The sequence below is a fragment of the Petaurus breviceps genome, unplaced genomic scaffold, assembly GCF_028583685.1.
Source record: "Petaurus breviceps papuanus isolate PSGF00001 unplaced genomic scaffold, PetGlider_PUasm1.0 184, whole genome shotgun sequence".
NCBI classification, from domain to species: domain Eukaryota; kingdom Metazoa; phylum Chordata; class Mammalia; order Diprotodontia; family Petauridae; genus Petaurus; species Petaurus breviceps.
The window spans coordinates 15,861,187-15,887,468 of NW_027185793.1; the positions used below are offsets into that span (position 1 = coordinate 15,861,187).

Below are 26,282 nucleotides of genomic sequence, written 5' to 3' on the forward strand. Positions count from 1 at the left end.
ATCCTATGCCCATTCTACATAACTAGTATGTATCAAATGCAGGACACGAACTCAAGAATTTTCTGACATCCTGGGCACTCTACAAACTTTGCCAGATTCTCAGTTTACATACTTTGTCCAAATGTAAAGTAGCTGAAAGCTAGTTTGCAAAAGATTTCCAAAACATCATTTTCAGATTGGATAAATAATAGAACCTTGGAATTCTGTACTTTCCTATGTGAATATTAATAAATCATTTGTTTTCAGTGCTATTTACCCATCTGTGAAATAGAAATAATAAAATTTACAATCAAATCAATATGTTTCCATAAGTATATACAAAATATAACAAAAGTAAATGTGAAGTAATTTGGGGGAAGTAGAGATGTCTCTAAATTTAGGCAACTTGAATTTATTTTGAGTTACTGCAATTCTGCTTTGCTCATAGAGCTTAGCACTTTCTTTGATACAGGAACACCATGCTGGGCAGTGCTGTGCCAATGTTTCCCATTTCTCACAATTGATTCCAAAGTTCATCAGAGAGACTGTAAAAATGTCCTCTTATTGCTTCTTGTAGCCTCTATGTGAGCTCTTGCTTTGTGTAAGCTCTCTGTAAAATAGTCTTTTAGGCAAATCTACATTTGGCATTCAAATAATGTGGCCAGCTCATCAGACATACACTCTCTGCATTCAAGTTTGAATTATCGGAAGTTCAACTTCAGAAAGGCCCACAGTCTCCAGTACCTTATCTTGCTGGGTGAACTTCAGAATCTCCCTGAAACAATTCAAATGAAAGCAATTCAGTTTGGCACTGGTATATTGTCCAGGTTTCACAGGCATACAATGAGGTCAGCACAAAGGCTCTGTAGAACTCCAGTTTGGTAAGCAGAACACTGAGCTAGCTCTGGCAATTCATGCATCAACTTCATCATTTATGCAGACATCCCTGGAAAGTATACTGCCAATATAAGTGAACTTATCCACAGCATTCAAAATTTCTCCATTTGCTAGTATGACAGATGTTTTCACATATGGATGGTGCACTGCTGGCTGTTGGAGAACCTCTGTCTTTTTGTGTTAATTGTCAGGCTAAAAATAGCACAAGCAGTAGAGAATCAATCCATACTCTGTTGCATCTCAGTCTCAGACACTGCATTGAGTGTACAATCATCTACAAATGAAAGAATCATGTACTAATTCTCCCTCCACTTTAGTCTTGGCTTGTAGCCTTTTCAAGTTAAACAATTTATCATCAGTGTGATAGCTAACCTTGATGGCATTTTCATCTTTGTTGAAGGTGTTAGACCACATCACTGAAAACACCCTGCTAAAAAAGCATGGGAGCAAGCACTTGGCTCTGCTTTACTCCATTGGTGAATGGGAAAGTGAAAGAACATCCAGAATCCATGCAAACATGCCATCATGAAACTAACCTAGAATTCCAAAGAACTACTCTGTGAGCAACTGAATTTTGCCATGATCTTCCACAAGCTCCCATAACTAACAGTATCAAAGGCTTTGGTCAAATCAATGAATATTGTGTAAAGTCCTCTGTTCTGCTCCTGGCATTTCTATCAGAGCTGTCAGGCAACAAACACCATATTGATTATGCCTTGGCCCTTTATGAAGCCACACTGGCTCTGATATAGATCTCCCAGGTGAAAGATCAGCCTATTAAGGACAATTCTGGCAAGAGTCTTGTCAGCAATGATATATGATACACACACACACACACACATAATTATCATAGGACAACCTATTTCCTTTTCTTATATAGAGATGGACAATAGAGGCATCCTTGAACTCCTGGGGGATAACCTCCTCTTGCAATGTAATCCAGAAGATTTCAGTCCTCTTTTGTATGAGTAATGGACTCCCTGCCTTGTAAATCTCTGCTAAAATGAAATTAACATCAGGACCTTCCCACATGAGAGGAGCCTAATGGAATTCAAACCTCTTCTTCAGTTGGAAATTTGGCTAGAGTGATGGATTCCAACCTGAGCTCCATAGTAAATGGTAGCACTGTCTGATAATGGTCTATTGAGAACACTGTGGAAGTGTGCAGCCCATCTCTCTAGGATCATGTCCTTAACACTAATCAATGTGATTCAATTAGCACTGAGTAGTTGAGATGTACCATAGGTCTTTGGCCCATAAATAGCCTTCAGGGTATCATAAAAACACTTTGGATTGTTATTGTCAGCATAAAACTGAATTTCATCTAACTTCTTACTGAGCCAAGAATCCCGCATTCACTAAGCTTCCCTTGTACTTTACTTTTGATGGATTTAAATGCTGCGTTTTTATTAGAGACTGAAGAACTATCCTGCTGGTAAACCCTGTGGAGCTCTTATTTGTTATTTAGCAGCTTCTGAATTTCTCCTTTATGTTTGTCAAACCAGTTTTGATATTTATGAGTTTTCTGATTTCAATGAGTAAATGTGGTACTGTACACCAAACCTCTGAAATCTATCTACTCCTTTTCTGCTCCACTATTGCCAACTAAGTGTTGGCTCAGCTTTTTCTCCAAATCAGCCACAAACTGTTTTCATAAGAAGAAGCACTCTAATCTACTGAAATTAAGTCTTTCAATAGTCGTCTTGCCTTGAAGTCACCACTTTTGTTGAATGTGAATGTTTAGTTTGAAGAGGATAAGTCTATGACCAGTTACCTTCATCACTCTCACATTCTGTCTGTCTCTTCTCTTTACACTGACAATATCTATTAAATGCCAATGTTTGCTGCAAGATGTATCCATGAAGTGTCATTGTCTTTAGGTAGATGGAAGGCGGTGTTAGTTATGAGACACACAAATCCTTTAGGAGTGACTATTGTTGTTGCTGTTTCTGACTCCATTACTCCTAAAGACTTCCTGCCATGTCTGGTGCCCACTCTGGTCACCCAGAATTACAAGGTTGTCTTTATTTGGCACATTGATGATGAGGGTCTTCAGGTCTTCATAAACTTTTCTTTGACTTCATCAAAGTTTGTCATAATGGAAAGATATGCACTAAGGATGGTGATGTGGTACTTTCCTGCAAGTGACAATCACATTGTCATGATTCTGTTGTTCTCTCTTTTGGGGCATCATACAAGCTTGTTGACTAGATTAGTTCTGATCAGGGCAGCTAGGTGGCACAGTGAATAGAGCATCAGCCCTGGATTCAGGAGGACCTGAGTTCAAATACAGCATCAGACACTTGATTCGCTTACTAGACATGTGACTTTGGTCAAGTCACTTAACCCCAGTAGACCTCAAAAAAAAAAAAAAGTAGATTAGTTCTGATTGTAAAACCTGTACCATCTTCACAGCAATCTCCATTACTCTGGCCACTCTAGAAAAAATGTATATCCAGCTTCAGCTTCTTTAAGTGGGCCTTCATTTGCCAGCCTTGTTTCACTTATGGGGTTCTATTTGGATGCAGTACCTCCTGAGTTCTCTTGCAACAAGAGCTGTTCACCTTTCAGATCTACTGGGTCTCTTTTTGTCCATATGTGTGTGCATGTTCCATATACCAGTGGTGGATGGAATCATCTTCATAAAAGTTTTTGACCAGTTTTTTGAATTTCAACCACCTGCTGTAATAAGCAGGCCAGGATTAGGTTAGGTGAAGCAGACAGTTTCTAGGGCACCTTTTCTAGCCCCTTCCTTACTCCAGCAGGTGAGTAGTGTGGTCCTTAAGACACCCTATCCAGACACCCAAGGGGCTGCTGAATCCCAATGCCACTTCAGTTCAGTGAGAAAATGACCTTATGGTCTGGGCTACCTCTGTGCAAGATTGTAACTATAATTCCCAGTGTAACTACACCTGCTACTTCATCACTTGCCCATTCCCACAGGACTCTAAGGTAGGCAAAAATAGTAGAATGGTATGGGTGATGTATTTTGTCTTGCAGAGAAAGCTGTGAAAAGTTGTCAGCCTCATTCTCTCATCCAGAGTCCTCAAAGTCCAGTAAGACAAAAGTTAAGATGACTGACTATGGCTCAGGATGCAGTGGATGACCTTGGCACTTTGATGTCTAACCAAGCTCTAATCCACAATGCCTAGCTTCAGCCACCTTCATGGCCACTGGAACAAATTGTTCTCATTCTACCAGGGGAAGTCTTCACATGCTTGGGGTAGACTCTCCCCTAACTCACATATGGGTCTAAGATTACCCTCAAGCTGGTTTAGCCCTTCAGCTGAAATGGTTTACTGGGCTGTGGCTGTTGTATGTGCTTCAGCTTCTCAGAGACACAGGTGAGAGCTGGGTGGCAGGTAGATACCAAAGGTGGAAAGTAGCCTGGAAAAAGGCTCAGCAGTCCTAACAACAGCGGCACTAGTCTTCCCAGAACACCTGTACACTCCTTTTCTGAAGTGCATGTAGCAGATCAGCTAAAATTACCCTTGTATATTTAGTTGTATGTGAAATATCTACAACTGTTAATGAAAGTTATTTACTATAATGGAGAAAAGTAATATTGCTGCACCTTGGAACTTTAAGTTAATAAATGTATACAATTTGTCTGTGTTCATCTTCTGCCTGTATCTGTCCATAGCACTAAATTTTCATGAGTGTGTTTTTACTGCATTGTAAATTTTTAATCAGCCTATCTTGTTAGGTTGCATAAGATGTTCGTGTTTAACAAAATATCTGACATCAATCTTGTAGTTGTTGTGTGATCAGTAAGGTTCCTATAAGACATGTTCCTTTTTTAATTTAATATAATATGGATAGGGATGAATTATTTCCCCCCAAAAAAAGGTCTCAAGTTTGCCTGTCACGTGCAAATGAGCATTGGCTATCTCAGTATCCTGAGGCAGACATAATTCGTTAACTGCTTACTCAGAACACTGAAGCAGAATTCCACAAGAATAAACTGTCAAAGTTACTTATACTAATATCACCAAAAATTATCTTTAACATCATTATTTTATTCACAACACAGTATTTCCAGCTATATTCACATATTTACTTGATACAACAACAAGGAGAATTTTATAATCATATCCTTGATGTTTTCTATTGCTCTCAAGTAACAACATTAATCAAAGGCTAATTTTACTCAAAAATTCAAAGTATTCTCTTTTTATTCACTTTTTAAAATATTTATTTATTTTTAACATTCCTTTCTTCTTACACTTTCTCTCCTTCCTTCCCAGAACTTTACCCACCCACTAAGAAGGCAAACAATATGATATCAAGTATATATGTGAAACCATGCAAAACATATCTCCATATTATCTATGTCTCAAAGAAAGCAAAAAAAAAAAATAAAGAAAATTACACTTCAATTTGCACTCAGTTTATTAGTTCTCTTTCTGGAAGTGGATAGATTTTTTTCATCATGAGTCCTTTGGAATTGTCTTGGTTCACAGTTTTGATCAGAGTAGTCAAGTTTTTCACAATCGACAACTATGCACAATGATTTCCTGGTTCTTCTCACTTCAGTATGTGTCAGTTCATACAGATCTTGCATTTTTTTTTCTGAAACCACCCCCTCTATCACAATCATATGCCACAACTTGTTCAGTTATTATCCTCTCAAATTTCCGATTCTTTCCCACCCAAAGAAAACTGCTGTAAATGTTTGTACATATAGGACCTTTTCCTTTTTCTTTGATCTCATTGGGGTAAAGATTCAGTAGTGATATTGCTGGTCCAAAGGACATGCATTGGGCTTAGTTCTGGATTGTTCTCCGGAATGGTTGGACTAGTTCATTACTCCACCAACATTTCAGTAATATACCTGTTTTCCCTCATCTCCTCCAACATTTGTAGTTTCTGATAGATGTAAAGTGGCAACTCAGAGTTCTTTCAATTACTTTCATTAAATTTCTCTAATCAATAATGATTTAGAGGAATTTTCATTAGATTGATTAGAGAGATTTTTGATTTCTTCTTCTGAAAATTTCCTGTCCTTTAACCATTTATCAGTTGGATAATGGTTCCTAGTTTAATAAATTTGACTCCATTTCCTACATAATTGATAAATGAGGCCTCTATGAGAGAAATTTGCTGTAAATTTTTATGATATTATTTCATTATCTATGATGCCTTTTAGCAAAATGTATTTTCCTTCATTATCTCTTAGAATTAAATCTATTTTTCCTTTCTCTTTGTCTGAGTTCAAGTTTTTTCTACTGACTTTTCTACTTCATCAAAAGCAAAATAGACTCTGCTCTAGCCATTCATTTCAGTTCTGTGCATGTCTTTCTCTCCCAAATGTGTCTCTTGCACACAACATATTGTTGATTTCTGGTTTCCAACACATTCACTTCTGTCCTATGGGTTAGTTCATCCCATTCACATTCAAAGTTATGATCACTACCTGCATTTCTTTCCATCCAATTTTTCTTGTTTATCCTTCTCTCTCTCTCTCTTTTTATCCTGTCCCTCCTCAAACATCTGTCTTGCTCCTGACCACTGCCTCCCCCATTCCACTCTTCCCCTTATTACTGCTTCTTTATCATATATCATATATCTTATATCATATTTCTTATCCCCTTTCCCTCCTATCTCCCAATTTGGATAAGATAGATTTCTATACCCAACTAAGTGTGTGTGTGCATGTGTGTGTATATACATACATATATGTATATATTTTTTCTTCCCTCTTTGAACCAATTTCAATGAGAGTAAGGTGCAAGCATTACCCACCAACCACACTTTCACCTCCACTATAAAAGCTCTTCCTTGTGTACCTTCTTTATGTGAGAACATTTGCACCATTCTAGCTACATCTTCTCCCAATGCATCCCTTTTTCTTACTGTAAAGTCAATCAGCTCTCCTGAGGACTGCTCCTCTGAATAATTTTAAAGGTCTAATTGCATAGTATAATGAACTCTCTATTTATTCAACAATAAACAAAAGTATAATATTCAAGAAATTAAAGCATAACATTCACAACAACATAACATAACAATTTATTACTGAGGTGCCCACATAATCTTAAACAAAACATATCATTCAGTATATGTTATAGACATGTTTAAGAGTAGCAGAAAATACAAAAACCATCCACCCCTAGGTCACAGTAAGCTACAATCTCCTCAGTCAATACATAATATCCAAGTAAAGTCCTCTTTCTTCTTGAGTAGAGGCTGGCTTCCAATTATCCTTAAGAGGTAGCAGAAAGTACAAACACTATCCACCCCTATGTCACAATAGATTACAAATCTCATCAGTCAATACAGAGTATCCAAAGTAAAGACCTCTTTCATCTCAACTTGAGGCTGGCCTCCAAACCCCACAGCTCCTTCTCCACTGATCACTCCCAACTCTTGCCTGTATTCACATGTAGGCAGCTCTCTGCTCTTGTTCTATATCTAAACTTACAGGGGCTACTCCACTTCAAGCTCTTCACAGTTTCTGTTTCTGGGAAAACTAAGCTTAACAGGGCTACAACAATATTTACCAGCACTATCATCTCAATTCACTTTCTGACTGAGAAATCAACACAAAACAACAGACAGGACTTCTGTCTGAGAAATCAACACAGAACAACAGACAAGACTTCTGTCTGAGAAATCAATACAGAACAACAGACAGGATTTCTGTCTGAGAAAGTAACACAGATTAATAGACAGAGCACCAACATCACAAACATTCTCTCTCTCAGTTCTGCCTGCTCCCAGTTCTACTCAAACTCTTACCTGTTCCTTCCTGTTCCACCCTTTTTGCAAGCTCTTCCTACCATGGGCTCTCCCATGTGATTACATTCAACCTATTAAGGAACAGGGAAGATCTTCAAACTCCTTTAGGCCTATTAAGGGTAATAAAATGTATACTTTTTCCAATCAAAAACTCTTGATACAGTCAAAGGCAAGGCTCAAAGGCACTTGATTAGCTAAGACTCAATCCAGAAAAACAGCAAAAAATTCTATTTTTCTTGCCATTAAACTTACCCCTACGTTCTTTTTATCACATCACCCCAACATAATCAACTTACACCTCTGCCCTCTGTCTAAGGAGATGTCTTCTAACTACCCCAATAAAGATAAAGCTCTTGGGAATTACATGTATCATCTTCCCACATAGGAATGTAAATAATTTAACTCCATTGAGTCCCTTATGATTACTCTTTCATATTTGCCTTTTTATGCTTCTTTTGAGTCTTTGATCATCAGATTTGTCTATTTGACTCTGGTCTTTTCATCAAGAATGATTAGATGCCCTCTATTTCATTAAATATTCATTGTTCTGCTAAAGGTTTATACTCAGCTTTGTTAAGTAGGTTTGTTCCTTTGCCCTCTACCATATTATATTACAAGCTTTCTATTCCTTTAACATGGAAGTTGCTTAATCTTGTGTAATCCTTACTAAGGCTCTATGATTCTTGAATTATTTCTTTCCGGGTGCTTGCAATATTTTCTCCTTGGCCTGAAAGTTCTGGAATTTGGATAACATTCCTGGAAGTTTTGATTTGGGGATCTCTTTTAGGAGGTGATTGGTAGATTCTCTCGATTTCTATTTTGCCTCCGAATCTAAGATATCAGAGAAGTTTTCCCTGATAATTTCTTAAAAGATGATGTCTGGGTTCTTTTTGTGATCATGGCCTTCAGGTATTCCAATAATTCTTAAATTATCTCTCCTTTATTTTCCACATCAGTTGTTTTTCCAATGAAATATTTCACATTCTGTTCTATTTTTTTTTTCATTCTTTTGACTTTTGTTGTTTCTTGAAGTCTTTATGGACTCATTAGCTCCCACTTACCCAATTCTAATTTTTTTTTTTTGCTTTTTGGAGGGCAATTGGGGTTAAGTGACTTACCCAAAGTCACATGGCTAGTAAATGTGTCAAGCATCTGAGGCTGGATTTGAACTCAGGTCCTCCTGAGTCCGAGGCTAGTGCTCTATTCACTGTGCCACCTAGCCACCCCTGCCTGTAAAGTTGATCTTGATGCCCAATTCTAATTTTTAAGGAATTATTTTCTTCAGTCACCTTTTGTACCTCTTCTTCCATTTAACTAATTCTGTGTTGTAAGGAGGTCTTTTTGTCTGTGAATTTTTTCTCTTTCTTTCTATTTGGCCTATTTTACTTTTAAAGATCTTTTCTTCAGTAATCTTTTCATGCTTCTTTTATAATTAGGCTAATTCTGTTTTTTAACATGTTTTCTTTGATATTTTTGTGCCTTTTTTACAAAACTGTTCATTCTCTTTTCACAACTTTTTTTTTGCTTCACTCTCATTTCTTTTCCCATTTTTTTCTTCTGCCACTCTTATCTCTTTCTTTAAATCACCTAGGAATTCTTACTGCTCTTGAATCCAATGAGCATTTTTCTTTGATGTTTTGGTTGTAGTTCTTTTCACATTGTTGTCTTCTTCTAAGTTTATGTCTTGGTCTTCCCTGCCACCATAGTAGCTTTTAATGGTTAAGTACTTTGTTGTTGTTGTTTGCTCATTTCCCCAGCCTATTTCTTGACTTTGACCTTTTATGTCAAAGTTGGGCTCTGCTTAACGGGGGAGGGGGTGTTGAGACAGCATCATATCATGCTTCAGCTTTTTGTATCCTGCTGTTTTCAGAACTAGTTCTGGAGACCTACAAGTTTTTAGTGTTTCCAAGATAGTGTGATTCAGGGTATGGTCACCATTCTCCTGGTCTGTGCTCTGGTCTTTACCCAGGAAGAGTCCCTGCTCCCTCACAGCCACAAACACAAGTGTTCCTGTTGGCCCTGGATCTGTGACCAGGTCACTTGCTCTCCTATAGCCACAAGTCCAAAGTACTCTTTTAATGTGACATAACTGTCCAGCGATTTTGAAATATTTTTATTTAAAATAAGGTAGTTTTGGTTTTTAGTTTTCCACTGAGGTCTGTTAACTTCAGTATCCTAAAAAGCTAGGATATATATTCAGTGGAATTTGGGAATGAGCCACATCCCCAAAAGTCATATTCATATATCTGACATTGATGAGTAATGAAAGATGTCAGTAGAATTTCACCTCCTCTTAGCAGTGTTGCTGATTGTACTTTTTTATGACAAATTTTAATAATCAGGAGATTCAAAAACAAGTTGATGCATGGTGATTGAAAAAATGCATATAGATTTTGATGTTGGAAGGAAACATAGATTAATTCCTCCCTCCCCATTTTATAGTTGAAGAAGTTGAAAAATGTTTCAGTCAATATCACATGGGTGCTGATCACCACACATAATGTAATTCTTTTGCTTATGAGTTCTTCTTGTTACAAAAATTTAGATGAAAATAGTGCTGTGAAATATCTTTCTGAGATTGCTCCAAATCATTGACAAAATGTATGACAAAAATGTACATCAAAACAATTCTGAGGTGGCAGCTAGGTGGCACAGTGAATAGAGGACTGGACTCAGGAGGACCTGAGTTCAAATCAGAACTCAGACACTTAACATTAGTAGCCATGTGACCCTGAGCAAGTCACTTAACCCCAATTGCCCTGCCTTCCCCCCTCCAAAAAAAAAGCCCCCCCCAAATTTTTTAAAATAATTCTGTTTCACCTCATACCTAACAAATCAACAATGATAAGAAAGAATGGGAATAGTCAATGATGAAAAGGTTGCTTAAAATATACACACTAATAAACCATAGGTCAAGCTGTGAACTAAGCTAACCATTCTAGAAAGGATATTGGAATTATGCTGAGAAAATGACTTTGAAATGACTATAAACTTTGACCCAGAGATTTTGCTGCTTGGCATATTTACTAAGAAGTTCAGTTTCAAAGAGAAACACCCCCCACCCACCCATAGAAACCAAAATATTTATATCAACACTTTTAGGTAGTAGCAAAAACAATCAGGATTGCTAACATTCAAATATAAAGGAAAGTGTGTGCACTCCCAAACTGTGCAACAGAGGTCCTTACCCAAATAATACTCAGAAGCTTCTCAAGGTAGGAAACAGAAAAGAATGATTTATTACAATCTTGAGAAAGGGCCACCCTCCTAACAAATGGTCAGGGAGGAGAAGCAATTTACAAAAGGAAATGACGAAGTTTTAGAGCCCTAATGTGGAATTCTCCCCCACCCCCTCCTGACCCTTTTCTTCCATTGGCTAGAAGTCAGGTGCACAATCTAAGCATGACAATCTACCTCAAATACAGGAACAAGAAAACAGCAGACCACCCAATGTACATTTGAGAAAACACTTCTGTCCTTATTTGGCTTATCTTATGCTGAGGTGTCACTGAGGAGAGAGGTGACTCCCTACTGCTCTGAGTTTTGAGTCCTTGTAAATCATGTGATTTCCAGTGAAGGCGAACTTGGGCCTGCTTCCCACGAAAAGCCTTACTAGATTTTAGAGTACAGTCTGAGAAGTTTTCACCTTTCTCACTCAATCCCTCCTCTTATTTTCACTCCCTGAAAACTTCTCATACCATTGCTGATGAGCCCCTTCTACAATCTCATCTTCCTCAGTTTCTAGATCCTCTGGGCTAGGCCTGTCCTCTTGGTCAATTGGGGTCCACTCTTGTCCTTTTAATACCATCAATTCTGCAGTCCCCTCTAGCTGTCCCTTCTAGCCTTATCATTTTGGACAAAGTGTCCCAGACTATTCCAGTAATCAAAACTGTTTTCACGGGGCAGCTATGTGGTTCAGTGAGTAAAGCGCCAGCCCTGGAGTCAGGAGGACCTGAGTTCAGTTCCAGCCTCAGACACTTAACACCCACACAAAAAAACTAGCCATGTAAACTTAAGCAAGTTACTTAACCCCAATTGCCCTCCAAAAGGCAAAAAAAAAAAAACTGCTTTCAGTATTCTCCCTGAGGACTCAGGGAATGGGGCTAGCTGCTGGATAAAGGGTATACTGACTAGGAGCAGAGTTAAGGTAAATCCCATGGTATTACATTCTTGTTATAAGTAAAAGAATTGGGCAAAAGGGGTAAAGACACAAACAAGGATTCCAAATCTAGTATAGTTATAAGCAGAAAAGGAGTTACCATAGGTAAGAGTTCAGGGCTCATGAGCTCAGCCTATAGGCAGTGGCGTTTGCCGAAGACTCAACTTCAGGTCCCCCAAATCTTCCGGATCAATAGTCCACTTAGCAGCATGATTCATGGGTTCCTTTATCCTAGTATGGGGTGTCCACCCACTTTCTTTAGTCCAAAATGCCATATCTGAAGTCAACATGATCTGGAAATGCCCTTCCCAAGATGGGGTAAGCTTTTCCTCTTTCCACACCTGCATCAATACCCAATCTCCAGGCTGGTATTGATGCACCAGGAACCCCAGTGGCAGAGTTTGAGCAATCAAGCCTTTGTTCTGTAAAGCATGGAGATGTTTTGCCAAAGCATGTACATAATTTCTAAGAAATTTGTCTTTGCATTCCAATATAGGATCTCAGTTTTTTTCCATCCCCCCCCCCCAGGATATGGATGTTCATACAGAAGAAGCTCATAAGGAGATGTCTAATGTCTCTCCTAGGCTTAGTTCTAATCCTGACAAGGACTAGAAGGAGGCACTTAGTCCATGGTAGTTGGGTTTCAGTTGCCAGTTTAGTGAGCTGTGTGTTCATTTTCTGATTCATCCATTCCACCTTGCCAGAAGAGGAAGGTTGCCAAGGAATGTGTAGCTAGCTCCTAGGTAATTTCTAAGGTCTGGGACAGAGATTTAAGGACCCTGGCAGTGAAATGTGCCCCCTGGTCCAAGTCTATCCTCTCCACCATCCCCTATCTAGGAATGATTTGCTCAAGCAGGATTCAGCTAACTGCCTACACAGTTGCCCACGGCATGGGAAATGCCTCCACCCAAGAGGTTAGGTGATCTACTATGACCGGCAAGTATTTTAGGCAGCCTACTGGTGGCAGTTCTGTAAAATCTGCCTGTATACTCTGGAATGGCCTAATTCCGGGGGGCCTTCCCCCAGTCAGAGTCTGGCGCTGGGTAGACTTATTTGTCCTTCGACAAACAAGGTAGCAATCCACCAATTTCTGTGCTAAGGTATATAGGCCTGGAGACATGAATCAGGTCAAAACTGCATCACACATATTCTGGACATCCCAGTGACTACCCTGGTGTAATTGTTGCAATACCTGCCTCATACTTGCATTGATCAAGACCGCTCAACCATCAGGGAGGAACCAGTGTCTGCATTTATCCTCTTGTGCCCCAAGAATTTGGGCCTTCTGTTTCTCTTCCTGAGAAAAGGAGGGGGAGGGGAGTGGGAGGAAATGAAGGGATCAAGACCAACATAGGATCTTCCTGCCCTGATCCTTCCTCTTCCCCCATCTTAGTTTCTTCATCTGCAAGGTGGTTTTCTCTGGTCTCAAAGGATTGACCCTGCTGATGGCCATCAACATGTATAATAGCAAAAGCTTCGGGCAATAACAGGTTTTCCAAAACTTTACTTATTAAGGTAGTATGGGTCAGTTCCTTTCTTCTGCTATTGATCATTCCCCGTTCTTCCCATATCTTCCCAAATACATGTGCCACTCCCCAAGCATATTTTGAATCTGTAGAAATGTTCCCTTCCCTTTGTTCGAGTAACTTTAGGGACTAATCTAGTGTGTGAAGTTCACACATCTGGGCAGACCAGGGTTTGGGTAGTCCCCCTGTCTCAATCAGAGATTCTCTACCTCCATCTATTATAGTATACCCATTTTCCATTTCCCTTCAACCACTCTAGAGGAACCATCTATGAACAGATTTACCCCTCCTGGGACAGGAGATTCTTGGGGATCTTCCCATACCTTAGTTTGGAGATCAATTATGTCTAGGCAGTAATGTTCAGACCCTGAACTCGATTCCATGCTAGCAGTGAAGAAAGAGGCAGGGTTCAGGTTATTATGGGCTAATACCAAATCATCCTTTTCCAGTGAAATAGCCTCAAATTTCAAGATCTGGGAGTCAGTGAGCAACCTTCCTGATTTCTGATTGAGAATCACCCTCAACTGGTGTGGAACACTCACTATAAGGCTCCCCCCAAAGGTCAACTTCTGACTCTTCTCAGCTAGGGTGGCCATGGCAGCCACAGCCTGATACAAGTGGGCCATCCTCAGGCAACACGGTCCAGAATCTTGCAGAGGAAGGCTACTTGTCTTCTCCGTCCTCCTCTTATTTGTGCCAGAACCCCAAGGTTTCTACATTTACAAAAAGATGGAGGGGCTTCTCTAGGGAAGGGAGAGCCAGTACTGGAGGGGAAGTCAAGGGCCTCTTTTAACTGAGCAAAGCGCTGTCTACTGATCTCATTCCACACTATATGATGAGGTTTCTCATCCAATAGGTGTTGATACAGAAGTTTGGTCAGGACAGGATAGGAGTCAATCAATCTAGTTCTTACAGTAGGCCAAGAATTTCCAAAGCTCCCTTTTTGTTTTGGGGAATGGAGTCTGGAAGATTCCTGCCATTCTTCAATTTTCTGTAACTTTTTATTAATTTCTGGCCAAGCATTAGTAATGAAAAATAGCTTTAACCACACTTGGGCCATAAAATCATCTAAATTTAGATCAGAGAATTTTCTGATATTTTCTTTCAATCTATCAAGAAAGGAGTATGGGGCCTCATCTTTCTTCTGCTATATTTTCTGTACTTTGTTTAAATTCTGGTTCTTAGGCACTACTTTATGTATTCCCTGGATCACCATGTTTCTAAGATCTTATAGGTGCCCTCTATGTATGGGGTTATTGTGATCCCAATTGGGATCTCAGAGAGAAATTTTTTTCTCCCCTCTCAGTGCCCTTTGAGCCATAGGCTGGGATTCATCCCAAGCCTGCATAGCAGCCCACCTAATTTCTCCCCTCTCTTCCCCAGTAAATAATATATCCAAGATTGATAATAATTCCCCAAAAGTATGCAAATTGGGTCCTAAAAACTGATTAACCTGATCAGCAACCCCCGAGGTATCTTCAATTAACTCCATTTCTTTTTATTTTTTTGTATCTCTTTTTTTTTTCAAATGCTTTATTAACTTCTGATTTACATCATTCATTTCCGCCAGATTTTGAGTTATGAATTTTCTCCACATTTTTCCCCTACCCACCGCCCTAAAATAGCAGTCCCACAGGATATCCCCTCCTCCAATTTGCTCTCTCCCATATGACTTTCAACTTTTCCAGTGGATCTCTATGCCCCAGTGCCTGTATATCTTATTTCCCAATTACATGTAAAATAGTATTAATAATAGTGTATATATATATATATACACATACATATATATATATTTGAGTATTTGATTTTAAAACTTTGAATTCCAGATTCATTCCCTTCCTCCCTTGTCTCCCACCCTTACTGGGAAGATAAGCAGTTCAGTATAGGTTGCACATGTGTGGCTAATGCAAAACAATAACATAGTAGATACATTGTAAAAGACTGACTATATTTCCCTCCCTCCTATCCCACCTCCCACTTGTTCTATTTTCTACTTTGATCTCATCCCTTTTCAAAAGTGGGTGCTTCCAACTTCCCTCCCCCCCAGCTTGCCCTCCCTTCCATCATCCCCCCTCTCATCACCTTCCCCCCACTCTCCTGGAGGGTGAGATACCCTATTTAGTGTGTATTTCATTCCCTCCTCAAGCCAAATTCAATGGGAATAAGGTTGACACATTCCCTTTTGCCTTCCTATTCTTCCCCTCCATTGTAATCATTTTCCCTTGCCTCTTCTATATGAGATAGTTTACCCCATTATGTCTCTCCCCATCTCCTCTCATTATATTCCTCTCTCACCTCTTAATTTCACCTTTTAAGTATCATCCCTTCCTGTTATATTGGTTCTGTGCCCTCTATTTATGTATACCTGTAAACATATATACACACAATCACATATGAATTCATATGCCCATATAACCTCATCTATAGACATATATGTATTTCTATTCCCTTCAACTACTGAAAAAAGTTTCATCAGTTACAATTATTATTTTTCCATGTAGGAATGTTAATAGTTCAACTTTGATAAGTTCCTTATGATTTCTTTTCCCTGTTTACCTTCTCATGCTTCTCTTGCTTCTTGCATCTGAATGTCAAATTTTCTATTCAACTCTGGTTTTTTCATCAAGAATGCTTGAAAGTCCTCTATTCCATTGAATGACCACATTTTCCCCTGAAACATGATACTCAGTTTTGCTGGGTAGGTGATTCTTGGTTTTAATCCCAGCTCCTTTGATCTCCAGAATATCATATTCCAAGCCCTTCGATCCCTCAGTGTAGAAGTTGCCAGATCCTGGGTTATCCTGATTGTGTATTCACAATATTAAAATTGTTTCTTCCTGGCTGCTTGTAATATTCTCTCCTTAATCTGTGAATTCTGGAACCTGGCTATAATATTCCTAGGAGTTTTCTTTTTGGCATCTTTTTTCAAGAAATGATCGGTGGATTCTTTCAACCTCTATTTTGCTCTCTGGTACTAAAACTTCAGGGCAGTTTTCTTTGAGAACTTCCTGGAGAATGATTTCTAGGTTCTTACTTTGATCATGGCTTTCAGGTAGTCCAATAATTTTTAAATTATCACTCCTGGATCTATTTTCCAGGTCAGTGGTTTTTCCCATGAGATATTTCACATTGCCTTCTATTCTTTCATTTGTTTGGATCTGTTTAACAGCATCTTGATTTCTCATAAAGTCATTAGCTTCCATTTGCTCCAATCTAATTCTGAAGCAATGATTCTCCTTGTGGAGCTTTTAAGATTCTTTTTCCATCTGGCAAATTTGGCTTTTTAAGGCATTCTTCTCTTCATTGCCTTTTTGAGCCTCTTTTGCCATTTGAGTTAGTCTGTTTTTTAAGGTATGATTTTCCTCAGTCAGGCTGTTGACTCTCATTTCATAATTTTCTTGCATCCTTCTCATTTCTCTTCCCAATTTTTCCTCCACTTCTCTTATCTGCTTCTTAAGGTCCTCTATGGCTTATAACCAGCTTGTATTTTCCTTTGAAACTTTTGGTGCAGGAGTTCTGACTTCACTCTCTTCCTCCTGTTCCATGCTTTGCTCCTTTTTGTCCCCAAAATTGGAGTCTAAGGTTGGAATGTTCTGTCTGCTTTGTTTCCTTTGCCTGGTCATGTCGCCCCTCAGTCACTTGACCCCTGGGCTTTTTGCCACAGTAGGACTCTGCCACCAGACAGGGGAGCTTTTGTCCCAAATGCTGGGGTTTTCTCAGCTGCCAGAGGTATCCGATGGGTGCCCTCTCTGAGGTCTCCACATGCTCTGGCAAGCTGGACACACACCCCAGGACCTCTACCCTAGACTGCAATCCAGATCCAAAAAGGTTAAAGCAAGAGCCATTACCCCTCAGACTGGTGCTTGGTCCCCCTACACTCTGCATGCACTGATCTCTCACTTTGTCCTTCAAATCTATGTGTTGATAAATCTGGAAAGGGCCACAGCTGCTACTGATCTGGAGTCCCTCTGGTAGGGTGGATGGTCAGGCCCACCCTGGGGCTAAAGCCTCACCGTGAGGCTGGGCTTGGCTCCCAGAGCCCTGTGCTAGCTGATTCCTGCCAGCCTGCTGGGCTGTTCTCAGCGGGAGGTTAGCTTCTCTGTGTCGTTTTGTGGGTTCTGCAGCTCCAAAGTTTGTTTAGAGTCCCCTTTTTACATGGATTGGGGAAGGTGGAAGCAGGAACAGAGGGGAGGTCCTGCTTCTTCTACTCTGCCATCTTGACTCCACTACCTGCTTCATTTCTTAAAAGTTCTAATTTTAGTGCTGCTTAAGGGGGCATTCATATAACCTATCCCCAGAGCCAGAGGGACTTCCTCAGGAGGGAAAGTTTTAGCACCTTCTGTAGTCCCCTGAAGAGGAAAACTTTCTTGATCTTTTAATAACTGTTTCAATTTCCTCTGGAGAGGGGTGTGTATGGGTGTGCCTGACAATTAAGTCCTCACCCCTTTAAGATTCCCTTTTGGAGGGCCTGGAGTTGAGGCTGGGCCAGGAAATCCCTGTCCCTGTCCCCCATTCCTGTGGTGAAGGAATGTAGGGCAGGGGTAGAGAAATAAGGGGGTCCCCCCTGGATATAGCCTTGGTTCTTGTCCTTCTGATCCCTCTTTGGGCTTCTCCCCCTTCTTCTATTTTAGAGCAAATTGTTCTAAGGCCTGTAGCCAGAGGGCTGCATATTCACTTTCCTCTGGGTTAAAAGGCTCCTTAAAATTCACACACAAATTTAGTCTTTGACACACCCAGTCTTCAGAGGAGCCCTATTTTGGCCAAGATAGCCTTCTCCAAGTGGGATGCTGGCCCAAATGAGGCAAAAGTACTTTGTCATCTTCCTTTGGTCTTTTCTCTTGTATTTTGGTAAATTATCCCAATTAGCAAGTCTATCTCCAAGAAGACTATCCTCCTGAATGTTTGGAAGGTATTTTGGACTGGCTGTTTTATATTGCTCTTTACCCATAATTCTAATCTTATCAGGATCTATTAGGCTTATCTAACTCTTTCCCTGGCAGGAGAAATCTTAGAAGGCATAGAAAATAAAACATATCCTTTATGGACCATAATCCAATAAAAATACAATTTCTTTTTCTGTTCAGAAACCTAAAACAAAACACACAGACTCAAAAGTAGATTTAATGATGAAATCCTAAAAAATGAGTGGGTCAAAAACCAAATCACAAAAGAAAATTTCTTTCTATGAAAGAAAATGATAATGAGGAAACAAAAAAACAGATTTTTTTTTGAGCTGCAGTTAAAGTAGTCATGATGGGGGGGGGGGGGGCAATCATATTCTTTTTTTTTTAAAGCAATCAGGTTTAAGTAACTTGCTTAAGGTTACAGGGCCAATTATTTCTGGGTGTGGTGCTGAGTATCTGAGCCCGGATTTGAACCAGGTCTTCTCAACACTGGAGCCAGTGCTCTTACTCGCTGTGCTACCTGGCCACCCTGACAATCATATTCTTACAAACATACATTAACAAAATAATAAAGAAGAGAATTAATGAACTGAATATGCCTTTTTAAAAATTAGAAAGTAAAATAAATAATATTGAAATAAGCAGAAGATATATTAAAATTAAAGAAATAAACTGTGAAAAAATTAACATTATATATAAAACTAAAAGCTGGTTCTTTGAGAAGATTAATAAAATTGATCAATTCTTAGTCAACCCAATTAAAAGGAAGAAAGAAAACTGAACCAGCAAAATAGCAAAGGGACAGGGTGAAATTACAACAAATCTGGAAGAAAAAAAAATAACTATTAAAAATTACTAAAAATACTTATATGCTAAGAAAATTGAGAACACAAAAGAAATAAAGGAATATATTCAAAAAATACAAAATACCCAAACAGAAGACTAAGTAGAAAAATTAAGCAATCTAATTACAAAAAAGGAAATAGAACTCCAGTTAGTAGAACTGCCAAAGGGAAAAATTCTTACTCCTTATGGAAACACATGAGGATTCTATCAAATCTTTAAAAATAATTGGTACCCATGCTACTCACCATATTCTCAAAAACTGAAAAAAAAAAAGCCACTTTGCCTGGATCTTTTTATGAGATAAATATAATCCAAAATACAAAAACCATGGAAGAATAAAATGTAGGAGAATTATGGACTAATATCAGTGATGAAAATCAATTCAACATTTTTTTAATCCTGTCAAATGGACTATAGTAGGGACGGCCAGGTAGCACAGCAAGTAAGAGCACCGGCTCCAGTGTCGGGATGACTGGGATCAAATCCGGGCTCAGATACTCAGCACCACACCCAGAAATAACTGGCCGTGTAACCTTGAGCAAGTTACTTAACCCCAATTGCTTTTTAAAAAATGGACTACAATGAATTATATGAATCATTCATTGTGACCATGTTGGATTTACAACAGGAATGCAAGGATGGTTCAACATCATGAAAAGAAAACAATCAACATAATAAATCATGTTAAAAAGTAAAACATCCAAACCACATGATTAACTCAATTGATACAGAAAAGAGTCTTCAACAAAATACAGCACTCATTTAGGAAAAAATAAACCTTCCTAATACAGGCATGGCTGAACTTTTAAATATCAATAAAAGTATCTATCTAAAACCAAAAGTAAGTACTATATTCCATAGTCATACACTAGAAGCTTTTCTAATAAACATGGGAGTAAAGCAAGTAAGGATGCCTACTCTCTCCTCTATTATTTGTTACAGTTTTAGAAATGCTAGCAAAAGCAGTAACATAAGAGAAAGAAATTTAAAATGTAAAGATCAGCAAAGATAAGTAGATAGATATTGATAATCAGATCCCTATTTGCTTATGACATGATGGTTTACTTATAAAACCCTAGCAAATCAGTAAAGATATTAATTGATACAAATATTAGCTTCAGCAAAATCACAGGCTACAAAATAAACTCTCAAAAAACAATAACATTTCTATATAATTACAAAATCCAAGAGACAATAATAGAAAGGGATATCCTAATTCAAATACCTATAAAATATTTGAAGATCAGTTTCCAAGGCACACATGCACACACACTATACATATACATATATATTATATATGTATACACACACTATACATATACATATATATTATATATGTATACACACACACACATATATATATACATACACACAAGTATGATACAAAGTTTTCATAGGAGAAATATCTACCTCAGATTCAGATAGTTTTTTTTTCTTAAAAAGTAATTAAACTATCTTAAGACTTAACTGATGGAGCAACTAAGGCTGAAGTCATTACTGTTGACTCCTGGTCCCTTTAAGTACAAAAGTTAACTAAGAGATAGTAGGTGTTCCTAATACTTGATACACATTTTTGAAAGGCACACTGCCATGGCAAATGTTTAGTCAGGGAAGGTGCATCCAACTAAAACAATGCTATATTCTTGCTAACTATCCTTTCCATCACACAGTTAAGGAAACTTTTTGCTAACTACTAATTGTTTTGGGTTTTTTTTTTTTTTATTCTATTTTATTCCATTCCTAAACCTGAACTCTTGAGCTAGTCTGAGGCAGACCTGGCCTAGAATGTTTGGTGTTAATCAAAAGGCCTGGAATAAAATGACCTCATAGCTAGCATCATGTTTGAAGGAGGAGAAAGACAATAAGGAGGAAGAGTTGACCAAGGAGGTTTTGTATGCCCTGACGTAGGAATTTTACATGATGTGTCCATAGTGCTTCTGGAGGCACTCTTCTGAACAAATACCCCAAATTCTGTCAACAGGACAAGGAGAGTGGGTGAGGACTGTCTTAACAGATTTAAGAAACAAATTGCCCATGAACATTTAGCAACGAAAGACAGATCTGAATATGCTCTAGGTTTCTAAGAACTATGCCTAGAAGATTACAAATGTTGTAAAATGTCACTCTTTGAAGTTGCACAACTTTGTTTTGGGGGTAATTTTGATTTTTAGACCAATTTGGAGATTATTTAGTTCTAGGCCCTTTTTATAGCCTGTTAATTTGGAGATTTCCTAAATATTATGCTGAATAGATCATTTGGGACATTTTATATGGCACTCAAAAGGTGCTTAAGAACTATACTATTTGAACTTTGTTGAGACTCTTTAGTACAAGGCACTGAGGAGGGCACTTAAAAAACATTTCTTGGGGTGGCTAGGTGGCACAGTGAATAGAGCACCAGCCTTGGAGTCAGGAGGACTTGAGTTCAAATCCGACCTCAGACATTTAACACTTACTAGCTGTGTGACCTTGGGCAAGTCACTTAACCTCAGTTGCCCTGCCTTCCCCCTCCAAAAAGAAAAATAAAACATTTCTCACACCTTCCCACAATTCCAGAAAACTTCCCAAAATTAGGAATATGGACAATGTGCCAAATGCACCATATTGGTTTGCAGAGGATGTGGGAAGAGGCTGTGTCGATTTAAAAGCAGACAGCTTCAGCTCTTGCTCTTAGCATTGTTAACTGCAACTCTCTTCCCCATTGACCTGCCCAGGAAACCCTCTCCTACCCCAACTGAAGGGATGACGACTCACACATGGAAACTAGAACCCATGTACTGTCCTAGATCAATATTTAGTCACCTTTTCTATTAATGGTGTTAATTTCCTAAGATATGTAATATAAGGATCAAAGGATCTACAATGATACAAAAAATAATTTTTAGCAACATCAGTGGTGAACTGAGGGAGAAAAAGAAACCCATTTGATCCTACCAGAGGGAAAATTAGGTTATGTGAAAGCAAAAGATACAGCCAGTTCTGTTATGCCACAATATATGTGTTCACAAAAAGCACCAAAAAGTCACGAAATAAAAACCATAAAACTTGTGGGGAAAATGGAGTTAGAGGCGCAATGCTCCAAAACCTCACTAGTAACACACAGAAAAAAAGATAGCAACTTAAGAAAAAAGTTAATAGCATAGTTTTATACATATTAAATGGTTAAGAAATACATTAATAATACAATAAATAAAATGTTCCCTAATAAATAAAAATGTTCTCTAATAAATCAATCACATTAGAACAAAGTCTTGTCTCAAACACAGGTAAAAGTTTGGTTTTTTTTTTTTCATTTTAGCTTCAGTCTCTCAAGTTCCTCTCCTGTCAACGTACTTCTTAGTGAAAGAATTTGGATTCACATTCCTCCATTGTTGCTTATTACCTGTGTGACCTTGCACAAGTCATTTGACTACCCTATGTTCCAGTCCTCTGCATCTATAAAAATGAGGAAGTTAGATTAGACTACTTCTAAGGTTTCTTCCAGCTCTCACATCTAAGATCTTATGAATTATAATTTGCTCCACTCATTCCAACTGTTCTTGCTGCCATTTCCTAAATCTTCTCCTGGGACTATTCTATTGTAAGGACTGTTTGTCCCCTCAGCTGCTCACTGCATCTAACCTTGGCTCAAGCCACACTTTCCTCTTCAGTTATCTTTTCTCCAGGTTCCATGATCCCCTGTGGATATCTACTTCCCTTCCTACCTTCACCTTATCCAGTTCTGGACTATAATCATAGGATCATATACTTAGAGTTGGAAAGCACTTTAAAAACAATCTAGTCCAACCCTCTCAAGGAGATAAGGAACTGAAGTCCAGAAAGATCAGGGGACAGAAGTAACAATTGACCCCTTGACTTCTACCATCATATCACTCTTTTCAACATCCCTGGAAATCTCCAGTCCAAAATATAGCTGCCCTATGAGTGTTATAGTGCATAGTGCCTCAAAGGACCTTAATATTTTTTTAATTCGTTCATTCATGCAGGCAGACAATTCAGACATTGTCCTTTTCATTCTCTGAATGACCACCCTGTGACCTATTAGATTCTAGAGTGTGTTCCTTGAGAAGGTTCTAAGTGGGGTCCTGGCCATTGGATGAAGGCAACTGGAAACACATAGAACGTATCTCATGACTGGCCAAGAGGATAAGCCTTAGCCCTTAAGAAAAAAGATCTTTAAACAAGCTAGTCAGTTCTGGAATAAATTAAGAAAGGAACCTTGGCAGGAGTGGCTAGGTGGCAGTGAATAGAGCACCGGCCCTGGAGTCAGGAGGATCTGAGTTCAAATCCGGCCTCAGACACTTCACACAAAAACTAGCCATGTGACCTTGAGCAAGTCACAACCCCAATTGCCCTCCAAAAAGCAAAAAAAGATAGAAAGGAGCCTTGGCAATTAAGAGGAGATTTGAGGGATAGTCTCAACTAATATAATATAATTAATATAATAACTAATATAATCACTCTTTACCTCTTCCCTGCCCCTCTTGTAGAGTACAGCATGGGAGGTGGATATAAACTTAAAATCTAAACTAGAAATGTGTTAAGTGTTTACAGCTCCAATTTAACTATTTGTGAAAAAAAAAATTCCCATATCTGTTATTCCCTACATTATGAAAGTTTTTAAAGCAAGTCACTGCTAATTACAAATTCTCACTTATCAGCTCATAGAAAATTAGAATACACTCTCCAATAAATGTTTTATTTGATATAATAACAAATGGATATGCTTCCAAATCCATTTAGTTATTACTGAATACAACTCAAAACGCTTTTTACCTGAAATGGAAACATTGAATGTTTCTAGAAAAAAGTAAGGAGAAGGTAGATTCATTCATTTTCCCTTCTAAATCTCATTCAAATACCCACCTCTAGCCAGTTCTGAAGAGTTAACCATGCAGCTGCACATGTCTGCGATTTCTTTTTTACCTGTGTCATTCTCACATTAAAAACTGAGCAGATCTATTGTTTAAGCAATGAGGAGGCAGTACTCAATGAAGCAATATCCTTTTTGAATAATTTAAGCTGTAGAATAAGAGCCACATAGTGAATTTGGCAAACTCTCTGGATGCTTTAACCTCACCCAGCCTTATTCTTTTCCTGTAGCCACACATCGGCTGAAGTTGGAATTCCCCATTTTATAGCTATGGTAGAAAGAAATAAACATTTTTTTAAAAGAGCCACATACTGTGGCTTGTTAGTCGACTGTTTTAAACGCCCTAGTCAATGTTTCCTGTTCAAGAAAGACTTGTTGAACAGGTTTTCTTTTTTTTCCCTTCATCTCTTGTTGGGTTGGAGAAAGAAACTGTCACTTCTCCTGTGCCCTCCCCTTGCCTCTCTAGCTTCAACACTCAATTCAGCCAATAGCGCCAATGAAAACTTGTTCCAGTTAAACCGAAACAAAGACTGGCCCTCAGTTGGAGGCCTAAAATTCCCCAGGAAGTTTAGTGACACTGAAGAAGTCACAGTGGTGGAAAGCTGTAGTTAATTTCAGTTGAGTTGGAGTTTAGGGTTGGGGGAAAGGGAAAGAAAAGGAAGAAAAGGCGGAGCCACAGGCCCTCGGAGCCCACGCAGAGCTCCCCAGAGAAGGGCCTAATGACTGAACTACAGCACGATTTGGAATCTATAAGACCGGCAAAAGTTCTCAGCAAGAAGGAGAGCAAAGCTGGTTTGTTCCAGTGAGTATTTTCTTCTGCCTTCTATGAAGTACTAAAGAAAAACGGTTTTCTCCATGTAATTTATCACCTTGGTTAGAGCAACATTTCAAAGAGAATTCAACATCTTAAAAGTCATGACATACATAACTTTTTTTTCTGTTTATTAATCTATGGCTTTAGGTCTCTTGCTTACTTCTGGGTTTGTGCTGAAAACATCTAAATAAATGTTATATTTAATTTAGTTTAGTATATGTTCTATTAAAATTAAATGCTTCTATCATGTATTCTGCTTTTGACGTCTCTGTCAGATTTTCCATAATTTTAGTCCTGGCTTTTATGTACCAGAAATTGGTATTAGTGACATTATTGCCCATTGATTTTTGAGAGCTGAAAAGATTCATAGGTGGTGACTTTTCTAACTAAGCATATACAGCTTAACCAAAATATTTATTCTTGAGTGTTCTAACTTCCCCGTTTTAAGCTTTCCCTGCCAATTCTTTAGTTCTTTTTACTCTAGATCATCCAAGTACTGTTTTGCCCATCTCTTCTACCCTGAAGCTGTTTCTCTTTCTGACATCATTTTTTTTCTTTTAATGACACTACTAGTTTGAAACCTTGGAGTTATCTTTAATTCCTCACTGCTCATATTCAATCAGTTATCAAGACTTACAGATTTTGTCTCCACTCTCTCCCCGTATGTCCCTTCTCTCCATTCCCACTAGTCCCACTTTAGTCAGCCCTTCATTTCTGCCTGCAATTGCTTATTACATTGTTCCTGCCCTCCCTTTTCCAAATCATCCTTTTCACCTCTGCCATACTGCTTTTCTTTATTCATAAATTTCATCATGTCTCTGCTCAGAACTCTTCGCCTGACTTATAATAAAGTTCAAACTCTTTTACTTGGCTTTTGAGTCTTCCCACAATCTCATTTGTCTCCAGAATTATCTCAAATTTACTCTTTTCCACAATACTTGCCGTATCCCAAATACTTTCCCCCCTCTGTGCTTTCCTCATACTATTTCATATGACTGGAATGATATTTTCTACCTCTTACCTTCTTCACTCATACACACACAATAAAATTATACCATTCCTTTAATCTAATTCAAGTTCTGCCTCCTCTGAAAAGCCTTCCAAGATCCCAATTTGCAATGTTCTCCTTCACTTAACCAATAAATATTTATTAAGCACATGCCAGGCACTGTGCTAAGCACGGGGGATACCAAAATGGCAAAAGACAGTCCCTGCCCTCAGGGAACTTACAGTCTAATGGGGGAAATAATGTGTAAACAAATATGAAGGAAGCCAGCTGTATATTAGGATAAATAGGAAATAATTAGCAGAGGGAAGGTGTTGTAATTAAAAGGTGTTGGGAAAGGTTTCCTATAAAAAAAAAAACAGAAATTTACATATCCCTAGTGACTAACACAGTGTCTCACTAGACTGTAAGCCCTGTGTAAGTGCTTAATATGTGTGGAACAATGTTCTGCAGATAATTTGAACTAAGAATAGTCATCTTATCTTAGAATATTCTCTATTGGAACACAGGAAGGAGACAGAACAGAAATGTATTTCA

At 38.5% G+C, this 26,282-nt stretch overlaps 2 protein-coding genes across 6 annotated transcripts in view; both read left to right on the forward strand.

The window, feature by feature from the left end:
• PHAX (phosphorylated adaptor for RNA export) overlaps positions 1-26,282 on the forward strand; it is a 502,400-nt gene that overhangs the window by 310,595 nt on the left and 165,523 nt on the right. The gene's annotated exons all lie outside the window — the stretch shown is intronic.
• Positions 1-26,282, forward strand: part of GRAMD2B (GRAM domain containing 2B) — a 98,643-nt gene that overhangs the window by 8,426 nt on the left and 63,935 nt on the right. The window contains exon 1 of one of the 5 annotated variants that reach the window (XM_069088167.1): positions 24,387-24,727. The exons of 2 other annotated variants lie outside the window; for them this stretch is intronic. In XM_069088167.1, coding sequence (XP_068944268.1) covers positions 24,645-24,727 — 83 coding nt within the window. In that variant the 5' untranslated portion in view covers positions 24,387-24,644. Of the gene's footprint in view, positions 1-24,386; positions 24,728-26,282 lie in introns of those variants that run through there. 2 more of the 5 variants (XM_069088165.1, XM_069088164.1) reach the window with 2 other exon arrangements.